The following is a 12,169-nucleotide window of genomic DNA, read 5'->3' as shown; positions in this document are numbered from 1 at the left end:
AATTTAGCTGCCTGATTTTCCAGGCTAATTGAGCTCACACTGAAATGTGGGTTAATTTTTGGTATTCTCCATACCTATGAAAGGAGTTGCTTTCATTATCATACTTTCATTTGGTTTTATAAGCCTAAAATTAAACATGGTGGTTTCATAATGGAGTCTTCTGGGTATTCTCAGCTTTGTAGTGCATCCCACTACAGCTCCTATAAACCAACTTTATTGTTCTGAGAGGCAAGGCTGAAATCTCTGATTCTGGTGTTGGAGAGGTGCAGAAAGAAGGCAATGAATATCAGGCCACACATTACAAAGCCTGGTGCTTGAGGATATCCAGACCTGCCTGTAATTCTGCCCAATGCTATGATGCAATTATGTCTGCTCATGTTTTAATGATGGCCTTACTTAAAAGTGGAAAGATCCAAGTGTGCCTGAAGGCTTGGAGTCTCATTTGGCAACCACCTCAAGGACTCCTCCCTACCCCAGGCTGGTGAAGCTCTGACATGAAGCAAAGGAAACAGCTTCCCTCTCAGTGGGGAGGGGGAAGAGGCCATCTGCACAGAATGTTTACATCCTCATTTAAAATAAATAAGCCCTTTAAAATAATAATAATAATGAAGACAAAGCAACCTTGAACTTATTGGTCAGATTTTCTTAGAACTTTGACTGTGAAAACTCCATGATTATCCAAATTCAACAGCACAGAGCTGATGACAGATGGGAAGATATGATATGACGTTTAATGGCTGTAAAGGAAATGATAAAATATTTGTATCTCTTCACCGACACAAGTAACATCTGAATATAGAGGCAGAAATATTGACTTTGAGGTGCTTCTGTTTCAAGGTCTCTCTTGTGAAGGTTGCCTAGAAAGTTAAATGGTGATAACTTTACTTCAGAAGCTCAGAAGGTCTAACCATGATAAAAGTTAGACTGATAGTTAAAAATCAGAACATGGGCAGTGTATATTACAGGGATAAGAAGGATGAGAGTAGCAAACAGTACAGAAGTTGCCTTCAAACTAGGCTCTCATGTTTTCCTTCTGTTCATAGCCTATTAAGGACAAGTCCTCCTAAGCAGATTGACCTCCTTCTACCATGTGTAAAAGCCAAGGAGAAAATAGGAGGAGAGCTTTAGAGCTGGGGCCCCAAGTTTAAGATAATATATTTTGGCTGATGCCCCAAATTTAAGATAATCTATTTCATATCTGTAAATTTCAGACTTTAGGGCTCATTTTCCACACTAAGAAGAATTGCCCAGGCAACAGACCTGAAACTTCCAAAAACTGTGGAGTGTTTCTGAACTGTAGACCAAAGTTTAAAACATTTAGTGGTTCATCTTTACTTTATGGGAAGGCAAAGAAACAGATGAAGTTCATTCAATTTACTACCATCCATAAATTTTTCCAGTGAGGAAATGTAGCTGAGAAGCCCTATTGCCCTCCTCAAATGAGAGAGACCAAAAATTAACATTTCTAAACATGCTCATGACAAAATGCAATCGATTTTGTAGCCTTTTAATTTGGAAAGGAGGGGAGGGCATTCCTTTTTCTTTTGGGAAACATGAGAGTGCCTTAAATTCTTTAAGAAATCCTAAGTGCTGTGTTGAAAATCTAAGCACCTCCAAAGATTTTTTTGCATCTTTGATGAATGTATGTACATTTTTTTCCCATGATTATGGAACCTAGTTTTTAATGAATCAGATAAAAAAAAGAAAACAGATTTTTGTCTGTTTTTTTGACTCCATAAGTTGTGACTTTAAAGGAATATGGTAACATACAGCTCATTACAAAAACCTATTAAAATATTAGAAATTAGAAAGGATTTAGTTCATCAAAAGAGCAGGACAAGATGATTGAGACCTTACTAAGTAAAGATCAAGGAAGGAATCCCTTGGAAAGGAAGTGAGGGAATGATACCAGAAGAAGGCACTCTAAGACTTATGGTAAATAAAGAGATGAGGAAAAAAAGTAAAAATAAAATTTAAAAAAAGAAAAAAAATAAATAAACAATTTGTTGGTTCATAGAGCCTCAGCACTGGGCACCAGTGTTGCTCCTCTCAGTTCAATCCAAAGATTGAGGGAGCTCCTGGAAATCAGGGAACTCTAGAGGGCACCAGAGGTGTTTCACCATAAACTTCGTTGTGCACCAGGCTTCTTCCAGTCCCTGCATCCAAACAGGAGGCTGCTGCTGTGAACTGAGATCACTGGAATTACAACAGAAGCTGCTCTACCTCCTGATAAGCCAAGTGTAAAAAAAAAAAAAGAGAGAACAATGTACAAAAGGGGGTGAGCACATCTTTGAAGACAACCCACAAGTAAAGTCTTTGGGCTTGGCTTCTTGTTACAGTTTAAAGAACACGCTGAGCTTCAAAACCTGTTTCAGTGCTCCGTTTTCCCCTTTGGAAAGAAGGATGTTACTTTCTCACTGCTCCCAAAGTCTGAGATTCTGGTTTCTTGTCTGTCACTTTTCGTGTCACCTCGTCAGCGTGGTGCCAGGCACTGGCAGGAGGCTGACAGCTCCAGGCTCAGCGAGCAGCTGAGCGACAAAACTCTTGTCTCAAACGGTTTCACAGGAAGGGAGTTTCATATCAGCTGGATGGCTCGACAGAACACAGAATAATCCATAAGGATGCTGATTGCTTTCATTACCTAACTTTAGTATTCTGAACTTATTACTTTTTGTGTGTCTGTTTTTATAAGGTTTCTGCAGTGAAGGGAGTGTCACATACAAGAAAGTAGTTTTCCCTTTGCTGTTTTGCTGTCTTTATATATAAAATAGAAGACCTGGGTGTGATTTTGCATCTTGATGAAATGTAGCCTTGAAGTTAAAGGATCAAATGCAACTGCAGTAGTCAGTGGATAATCTCCTTTCCCTATATGATGGATGGCATTAGTCGGGTATCTGAAATTTCCAAACACCACAGATTCTTAGAGACACAATTGTCCCGGAAGCAAATGTAGAAGATATATCTATACCAAATTTTACAAGTGAAGAAAGTGAGGCTAGGAGGGTGTTTGATGAGGTCATGGAGTCTGTATGTATAAACCAAGACACAGACATAGATCTTGTGAGTATAATCTCAGAAAGTCTTCTGTTTGAAAGGTTTATGTGTTATGGCTTTGGTATTGCAGCACAGAATGTGGGTTATTTTTGATGGGTTTTCTGCTAACTCTAGTTTACACAGGATTCTGGGAAACCAAGAAAAGAATTCTGTTAAAAATTAAAAAAAAAAAGGGACAAAACTGTTCTGATGTAAGGGCAGGGTAAGAAGAAAAAGACATGAAGACATATCAGTTTAACTTTCAGGTTCCTGGCTGAATCTCAGATGTGACAGTGAAATGGAAGAGAGAAGAAGGTATGTGTTCTCTCTACTCAACAGGAGAGAAATAGTATCTAAATATATATATATATATATATATTTTAATTGCTGTCTTATTGATTTGCATATTTGGTCCAATTAGAGGGATACCCTAAATGCTGATCTGAGTGGCAGATGCATGTGAAACAGGATGTCTCTTCACACCTAAAATGACCCCAGGTCTCCCCATTCACCAGACAGGTGAATCACTCTAAGGTTCTTAAGCTGAAGCTGAGGAATGCTGTTGATTCAGCTTTAGCTGCATTAGCAAAGTGAAAATACAGAGATTCCTCAGGCCATGAGTGACCTGGCACAGCCTGGCCCCACCTCTATCAATCAAGCATTTTGACCTGAAAGTAGTGGCCATAGCCAAGCTTCCAACTGAGGCAAGGCTCAGCAGTACCTGGGAATTGTTTGGGACAGAAAGAGGTGGTCTTGGCCAAATTCATTCAAGGAACCACAGAAGCATCCAACATTACAGACATTTGTGATCCAGTGTCCAGGTCTAAAGGCACACAGTTCATTAGATTAATTTTTGTGTATCTTTTGAGTATCTTTGTGTATCTTAATTTCTGCCTGTCTTCTTTCCGTCTTTGAAATGTGACACAAACACTTCCCTTCTTCACAGCAGGAATCTCTACAACAGAGAATAATTGGTTAATCTGCTCTGGTTCTCTGCTCTGGAGAGGCCTGGATGCACTAAATATGTGAGTAATGCAGAAATACCACAGAGATGAGTGATATGGAATGATGGATATTTCCCACACTGACATGCCTCAGATCTACCTGTACAGCCTTAAAAGGAAAAGGATGGGGTTTGATGGTTGTGTTGGTCAATGTTGATCCAGATCCAGCAGAAGAACCTGTTGATTGCAATGTCACCATTCAGCTCTGCTGATTTAGAGGCAGAATTACATTGTTGGGGATTATCCAAGACTTCACCATCTCCCCTCACAACTCCCTGTGTCATAAAATCTCTGAGTGTGTATGTCAGAGCCCTTGTGTCTCCAGGCAGATTTATCTTCACCTGCTGCAGGTCATGATTGCCCTGGTTTGCTGTTTCTGGGCTTTTTGAAAGTGAATGATTCTCAGTGTTTTACATATGTTTTGCTTACATCTATCCTTTTGCTATCTCTAAATGTTACAATCTTATAATGCTGAAGAAAGATTTATATAAGCTGAAAGGTCCTGAAAAAAATAGAGATGAAGCCTCAGCTGTACTGACATCTGTAAGATTTGAATCTGGTTTAAGTTCCATGAGAAATTAACTCCCCAGCTTTTCCCTCTTCCATACTCAGGTGCATGCACATGTACACAGAAACCTCACATGATTCTGAGGGATTCTGGGGAAGAACCCTCTGAATTATAAGTAAGAGAAGGTATTTTAAAAGAAATGAAGTTTTATGTAAGTACTTTCCTTTTCTCTTTCATTTTTACTTCTCTTTCTTTTGCTCTTGCTCTTCTCACTCTTTGCTCTCCTGATGATAGTTATGGTCTCTCCACTTTGAAAGTAAGGGGTGAGAAAAACAGGTTCCTCCCATTAAGCTGTAGAAAATTTCAGGCTCTTTTCTAGTACTGATATGCTGACTTTGCTCTCCTTTGTAGTAAACCCACAAATGCTTTGCACAAATCAGCCTTTAGAGGACAATAAGGAGCTCCTGTGTCCGGACAAAAAGTCTCAGCACTTAGTAATGGAAATGGATTTTTCCAGGTTTTTTTTTTTTTTTTGTTTGCTTCATGGCTTCAATATGAATTTTTCCTCAGAAACTGGGGGTGGGGTAGCTCAAGTGGTGGCTTTCAGGCCAGGCAAAACCCACAGGACAATTTGTGTTCAAGGTGTGCAAGACCAGGCTGGGTGGGGCTTTGAGCAACCTGGTCTGGTGGAAGTGTCACTGCCCATGGCAGAGAGGCTGGAACAAAGTGGTCTTTAAGGTCTCTTCCAACCTTTCCAGCTCAAAGAAGAGCTGAAGGATAGGTTGGGCAGCCCTACAACCTATCACCTCTTCCTGGATGCAGATTTATGTAATGCTTGGAAATCTGAGCTACCCCAACACTTATCCTGTGAGATTTGGGATCCAGCCCTGGCAAGGCAGGACTTCCCTAAATCTAAATTTATAACACAGGCAGCACCTTACTGGCCTGTAATAAGGGCCAGTGCTTCCAGGATTTCTAAAATTACACTTTTATTGGTGATATATATTTTCCACTGTGCCCAGGAATAGTTTGGGTTAGTGCTAGTCAGACCAGGAGGAAAAAAACCCCAGAAATTCTGCAGATGAAGAAAAGCTCAGATGGCCAATGCCTCTTCTCTGGCACTACTTTTATCTGCTAGTACCAATATATTTGAAGCTATTTGAGGTTGTCAATATAACTTCAACAACCTACTGAAAAGCAACGTTATCAATGTATATTCTCTGCAGTAAGGTCCTCTAAAATGTACTGAAAAGGGAGAAAAGTTGAATGAAAAAAGCATAAAATGACTCTGGCTCAGGTAGTGGACAATATTTGCTGCTGTTAATGTAAGGGTCTGAATTGTCTGTTCATGATTGAATAATACTGGAAAATCACTCTTCATGGAGCATTGAGTTTTGAATTCAGGTCATGATGAACATCTCAGATAGCAGCTGCACAAACAGGGGTGTGCCAAAGGTGTACAAGAGTCTCTGATTTTTTGCATAAGGTTGTGCAAAATCCAGCAGTTCTCAGGCTCACTGGCAGCTCCTTTGAAGATTTCCCTTTTTGTGCTTTGTGTGAAATTTGAGTTTGGAGTTTGAGCAAACCCAACACTTCTGATCCCTTCATGGGGACTATCCTGTACTTCAGGTTGGACACATTTGCAGATCTTTATGAACTAAGACTCAGTGAAAAAAATTCAGAGAGAAGCGTGAACTTGAAGATTTAAAACAGAGGAAATGGGGAAAAAACTGCTTCCATCTGATCTGTGCCAGGCTTTGAACCCTGATCTTAAAAATTAACATAGAACAGGTAACATCAGGAGAAAGTGGAGTACACAACTCTACACTGAAGAGTTGTAGGGGAATTTATTCCTAAAGAAAACTCCCTTTCACCCCAATGCAGTAGAGGCTGGATCCAATTCCACTGTAGATATCTGATGTTATAGCTCTTCAGAAAGCCTTTCAATATCTTAGAACTTATTTTAGTCATAGACATTTGTGTGATTCCTCTGATATTTTTTTATGGTCATAAAAATTCTCTTCAGATTTCTGAAGATTTCATCATAACATAGAATCATGGAGTGGTTTGGGTTGGAAGGGACATTAAAGATTCTCTTGTTCCCCCATGGGGAAGGGGGGTTGGAACAAGATGAGATTTAATGTTCCTTCCACCCAAACCATTCTATGATTTTGTGATATTTAATCTCAAGAAGACAAGTAGTGGTAGTAGGGGTTGAGATGATCTGGGTGTGAAGACTGATGGATTTAGGGAATGGGAATAATGATTTTTTTTGCCTACATTAGGTTTAGCTGTCCATAGTGTAAGTGACTAGTGTGTACTAGTTGACTAATCTCCCATTCTGGTGCAGATCTAGACCAGACTGTTCAGCCAATGGAGTTTAGAGAACAATTCTAGCTACACTGATGTAGACATCTATGTTAGACCTGTTTAATTCAGATTTCTCGAGCTCCACAGGTGAGATTCCTGGACACTGTGGCAGAAGATGTACAGAAGATGAACAGCTGGCTGCAGTGGAGGCTCCTACAGGCACCTGAGCAGAGTCAGAAGTCCAGGTCAGAAGCTGATCTGACCTCAGCATCTCTACACTAGCTGGAAAAGAAATATGGTCTCAGCTCCACCTCTGGGTCTGGCAGCCCTCACCATTCCCTGAGCACAATTAGAGAAGGCTCTGATTTAAGGCCAGGGAAGATCCTGTGTAGGATCAAGGCCTGTGCTCCTCCAGGTGCCCATCTTCAGTCCAACACTTGAGCTCTGCAGCAGACATGAAAGAAAGTGCTGACTGATCCAGAGCTGCCTGCAGAAACTTTTCCCTCCAACTGCTGAAGACATCAGAGAAGGAAGGATGGGAGCTGTACCAGTTGACAGTTTTGTAGCTAAAGCCTTCAGCATTTTATCCTGACTACTATTTCTACTTTAAACACAGGAATCCTTAGGGATTAGCCACCTCTTACCACATTTCCTCTGTGTGCATGCAATAGGGAATTATCTCTTTTTTCACAAGCTTAGGTAGCTGATTAAAATCCCTCTATGAACATTCTGCATAAATAAGGATGTTTCTCTTGATGTGTGCATGTAGTTGGGTGTTTTGGAGTGTGTATTATGGAAAATATAAACACAGCTGGGTGCTCTGTGTGTGCACATGCACAGCACTGCTTGAGGAAAGGAGTGGGATGGTCCTGGTGTGTTCTTACACAGGTGGGGTGCTCACAGATGTGTGTGAGAATAAACAGGAATGTCAGGAATGTGTTCACTTGGGGATGGGGAATTACCCTTGCCACTCCACATCTCAACAGGTGTATGGAAGAAGTGGGATGTTGGGTATTTTTGGGATTCCACTCCAAGTCTGAGAGACTAAACATTAGTTATCACCGCACCTATCAGAATGTTAGTAGCTAACAGATGTTGGGATATTGGGACATGGAAGTTGTCTGTCCAGCCAGTGAAAGAAGAGTGGCTCAGCTGGTTGTGCTAAAGAATATACAGCACAGTTCTAAGCCTTTATAGTGCTATGAAACTGGCTTAATATTATGGTTTGTAAACAGCTCTCTGGGACAGTTCGTCACATATATTGGCTAGTGGATGGAAAAAATTAGCAATCAGTAGCCTCAGCAAGTCATGTATTCCCCTCTGTGGCCTGAGCAAAAGACAGGAGCACCTCCAGGATGTTCCATCCAACTTATCTTTGATAGATAAATGATCCCATGATTTCAAGGTGGCCCTCTGGAAGATCCCACATCACTCCTGACTGTATCTGACACATTGCCTAAAGCAAAAAGGTGAAATTGTGACTCCTCCTTTATTAGCTCAGCAACTCCTGAACAAATAAACTTCTGTAACCCCAAAACATGTATACACTTTTATACATAATTAGGATAAAATTCGAATGAAGTTTGGACTTGGTGTGCATACATGGGTCTTTGTGTTCAAAACAACCTCTAAGCCTGTTTAAACCAGTACATTAAATATTGTTCAAGAACCAAGTCTAAATATATCATCAGTCTGGCTTTTTGATGTGAGTCAGTTTTCATTCTCCCAGATTTTTCCAGCGTGTTGTTTGGAAATTAGTGCAGTAAAATTGTTTTAGTAGGTAGTGTACTTTAAGGCCAACCTGCTTTGGAAGCCAAAGAGTTAATAAAATGGTCCTGGTAAGACACTGTCAAGTGATTTCAGCAGCTTAGAAGAGCTTCTGGAACTATTTATTTAATTGTAAAGGATGCAACCTCTTCTTCCTATTACTTCTATTTTGATTAATTTACACTAGTTCAGAACTTGAGTTTCTGCTTCTGGACCATCCACTTGTAAGCTGTGATTTGGCTCACGTTTAAAGCAAGAAAATTTTATGGGAAGATTTGACCAGTAGATGCAGAAAATATCTTATTCAAACTCAGATTGTGGTCCTAGAAGCAGGTTGAATGCAACAAACTTGAACTACATTGCTGGGCAAACCTGCATTTTTAATAGGCACAGCCAGCAGGGATTATGGATGTTAATTAATTATTTGCATGTCTTTTAGGTTAGGGAACAAATACCATTAAGACATCATATTGAGTCTAAATCAAAAGTATGGATTTTCAGTTTCCTCTTTCAAAATCATACCTGAAATGTGTTAAATGTCTCTGGATGTCGAGGTCTAATATTGGAGTCGGTCTGGAGGATCCGAGGGGTGATCTGTCTTGACTTAGAAGGTCTTGGAATTCTTTACATATTTGTCTAAAAGGAAAATGGAAATCCTTCCATAAAACAGGTGTAATCTTTCCCATAAAGCTGATTCTCAAAACAGTCCCACCTTGTCCTGAGTGACCTCATTCATAACAGAATTGCTTGGCAGAATTGTTGTTACAGAAATTAAAGACAAACAAATCCATCTCTGGCTTACCTGCCCCAAATTCTCAGAACTAACAACATCCAGAATCTCTTGAACAGGAATATTTTCCCTGTGAAACCATATTAATGCTAACATTTTAAAATGTGATTTTAAAATCCCTGAATAGGACCCATTCTGGCAGTGTAAAGTCTAGTTTAGCTCACCTACACTGGCAGCAAGCCTTATGGTTAAAGGAATTGGTGAATTTGCATTAGAATATACCTGAAATGTGTAAATTACTCTGTTATTTAGTTTGTGTAAATACACCAATACTTGTACATGGGCTTGTGTACATTGTGGGCACTGCTTTTTCTGCAAGTTGAAGCTCTGGACATTTTGGACTTGCCTTCTTGACTCCCAACCCTTAGGACAAAGGGGGTGTGAAGGAAGGACCCTTTGTAGTGAGAATTCAGGGTCTGTCTGCTCTGGTCTCCCACCAGCATGGTAGCCCATCTTCTGTGTAAAGGAAGGATGGTCTCACTGTTTTCCCTCTCCCACTCAGGCTTCTCTGAGGCTTCTCAGGATGCCTCAGCACCTGGGGGTTTAATTTATTCCCTGGAATTCCCCTATATGGCACCTAGCAATAGGAAACACCTGACAATAAGGCCTTTTGTTCGTGTGTTGTTGCCTTGCTGTTTGTAAATTAGCCCAGGAATGTTCTACCGACAAACTTTTAAAAAGAGAAACCAAATCAGTTCCATTTAGCTCATGTCCTCAGAAGATCATTATCTGGAACATGAATGAACAGAGATCACTTACTTTCACTTGGTTTATGATTCAGTTAATTGAAAAAAGGAAAGGGGATCTGTCCAAATCAGCATGGAGCTCTCCATTGCCTGTACGGGAAATAAAGGCACTAATGGGGGATCAGGAGGGCATGGTCACCTCCAGATGATCAGGACACCCACTTGGGGACCTGATCTTTGTTGGGTTAAGCTGGTACTGGCCACAGTGACTGCATGTAGCCTGGTAACAGTGCCACCCAGTGAAGAGTGACAAGGGCCACCCTCACACCTGCAGACCATTTGTCACCATCTGATAACATCCATACAGTTATGTTCCTCTGGCAGCATAGATGCAACAACTGTGCCTAGGGCCAGTTTCTAATGCTAAAGAGCATCTCTGTTGGTCCATGATCCCTTTTAGGAGACTTATTGCACACCTGGTCCTAGATAAAGTTTGGGTTCTTCATTATCACTTTGTAACTCCTGTCTTTTGGGACATGGGTATAATGGAAAAAAAATGGGTAAACTCAGCTCGTTGGTCTTTACAAAGTCCTTCACTGCTGAGTTATAAGCAAGAAAACTGTGCTAGGCTGGTTTTACCCTTCACTTTATGACAGTGATACAAGCTGGGAACAGAGATCTTGGATAGCTCTCTCTTGACTAAGAGGAGATGCAGAAACCGATTTCCTGCTGTGCTGCTGGACCCCATCCAAGCCTGATTTCTCTAAATGCTTGTCATCTGCATGGACCTAGACACTGACTGCTTGAAAAGACAGCATCACCCCAGCCTTTCAGGCAAAGAGAGGTATTCAGCAGAAATGTATGTAAATGCAGCATACAGTTTTAATGAATCAGGTCCTTAGAGGAAAAACAGTTCCTTTCAACAACTGAAAACAGTCAGTCATTTTGGCTTCTAAACAATCCACTATCCCCAGTCGGCCCTGTCAGCACTGCTCTTCTCTCCTTCCTCCAACCTCTACTTTCTACCTGTTGAAAAAGTTCATCTTAAAAGTTCTTTTATTTTAACAAAGGAAAGTGTCAGAACCAAGTGTGCAATTAAGTTCCCTTCTATCTTCACGTGTCAAAAGTCTTTAGTGAATGTTGGCAGATTGAAAGAAAAGAAAAAAACTTTTTTATTATACATGAAAACCTGCAAAAGGCAGTAACCTACTTTTTTTTTCAAGGGGATTTCTAGGCAAAGTGGTGTCTCAGAGCCTCCACTACCAGTAAAATATCACCTGGGGTAGTGACAGGGAGAGGGGTTGGCAGTTTTTTGCTGAGTTGGACTGTGATTTTGAAAAAGCAAAGGAAGATGGTTGTGCTGTTCTAGGGGGGCCACAGGTTAATAAAAATAGTCCTGGTCAGTCCTCTATAGAAGACATCTAATGATTTGTGATACATGGTCAGATGATCCACTGTATGACCAGAAAAAGAGAAAAAAATCTGTACTGGGTCGTAACAAGAGCCCATGATCCCTACCAGTGGCCAAAGCGAATGTCTGGTGTTGAGTACAAGAGTGGGAAATGTGACCCCATGAATCTGATTTTTTCCAAGTGTGGCTGAGTTTCCAGGTATCCAAGGACCAGATATCAGAGAAGTGTCATGAGCCAGATGCTGAGTAGTCTGTGCTGGCTGTAATCAACTCCACAATAAAATTATTATTCACAGTATTCTGGTTGGGTCTGTGTAAATGTCTGTCCCTCTGATCATATGGAAGACCTTGTGCTGTGAAACCCTGGGGTGTTTCCTGTAGGATGCTGTGCCTCTCCAGCAACTGGAATAGTTGACACAGCCTTCAGCAGTGTTGCAACCATCCAATCTGTGAACTGGTCAGGTTCTGTCCCCTGCTGTAAAGCCTCTCACGCTCTCCCATGCCTCTGCAAGGCAAATTACATATCCTGAGACCTTTTTTACATTTCTAGGGTTGACGGGCCAATATAAAAACTCTTTGGCCAGAATTGTGACAATTCAGTCTTTTTTTGGAGCATTTTGGTCCATCCAGAAAACCATCTGCTTGCCCAAACAATCATCT

The 12,169-nt window shown here is 40.8% G+C and overlaps 1 protein-coding gene and 1 long non-coding RNA gene across 5 annotated transcripts in view; both read right to left on the bottom strand.

Annotated features, from left to right (window-relative positions):
* LOC139599797 (uncharacterized) overlaps positions 1-12,169 on the bottom strand; it is a 337,792-nt gene that overhangs the window by 10,382 nt on the left and 315,241 nt on the right. The window lies entirely within an intron of this gene.
* Positions 1-12,169, bottom strand: part of TFAP2D (transcription factor AP-2 delta) — a 54,316-nt gene that overhangs the window by 10,382 nt on the left and 31,765 nt on the right. For all 4 annotated transcript variants that reach the window (XM_071447387.1, XM_071447377.1, XM_071447396.1 and 1 more), the window contains one exon: positions 9,145-9,258. In XM_071447387.1, coding sequence (XP_071303488.1) covers positions 9,145-9,258 — 114 coding nt within the window. The remainder of the gene's footprint in view (positions 1-9,144; positions 9,259-12,169) is intronic.

This window comes from Agelaius tricolor, unplaced genomic scaffold (assembly GCF_023055355.1).
Source record: "Agelaius tricolor isolate 1412-34295 unplaced genomic scaffold, bAgeTri1.0.p SCAF_1, whole genome shotgun sequence".
NCBI classification, from domain to species: Eukaryota; Metazoa; Chordata; class Aves; order Passeriformes; family Icteridae; genus Agelaius; species Agelaius tricolor.
This window is presented reverse-complemented; position numbering and strand designations above follow the sequence as displayed.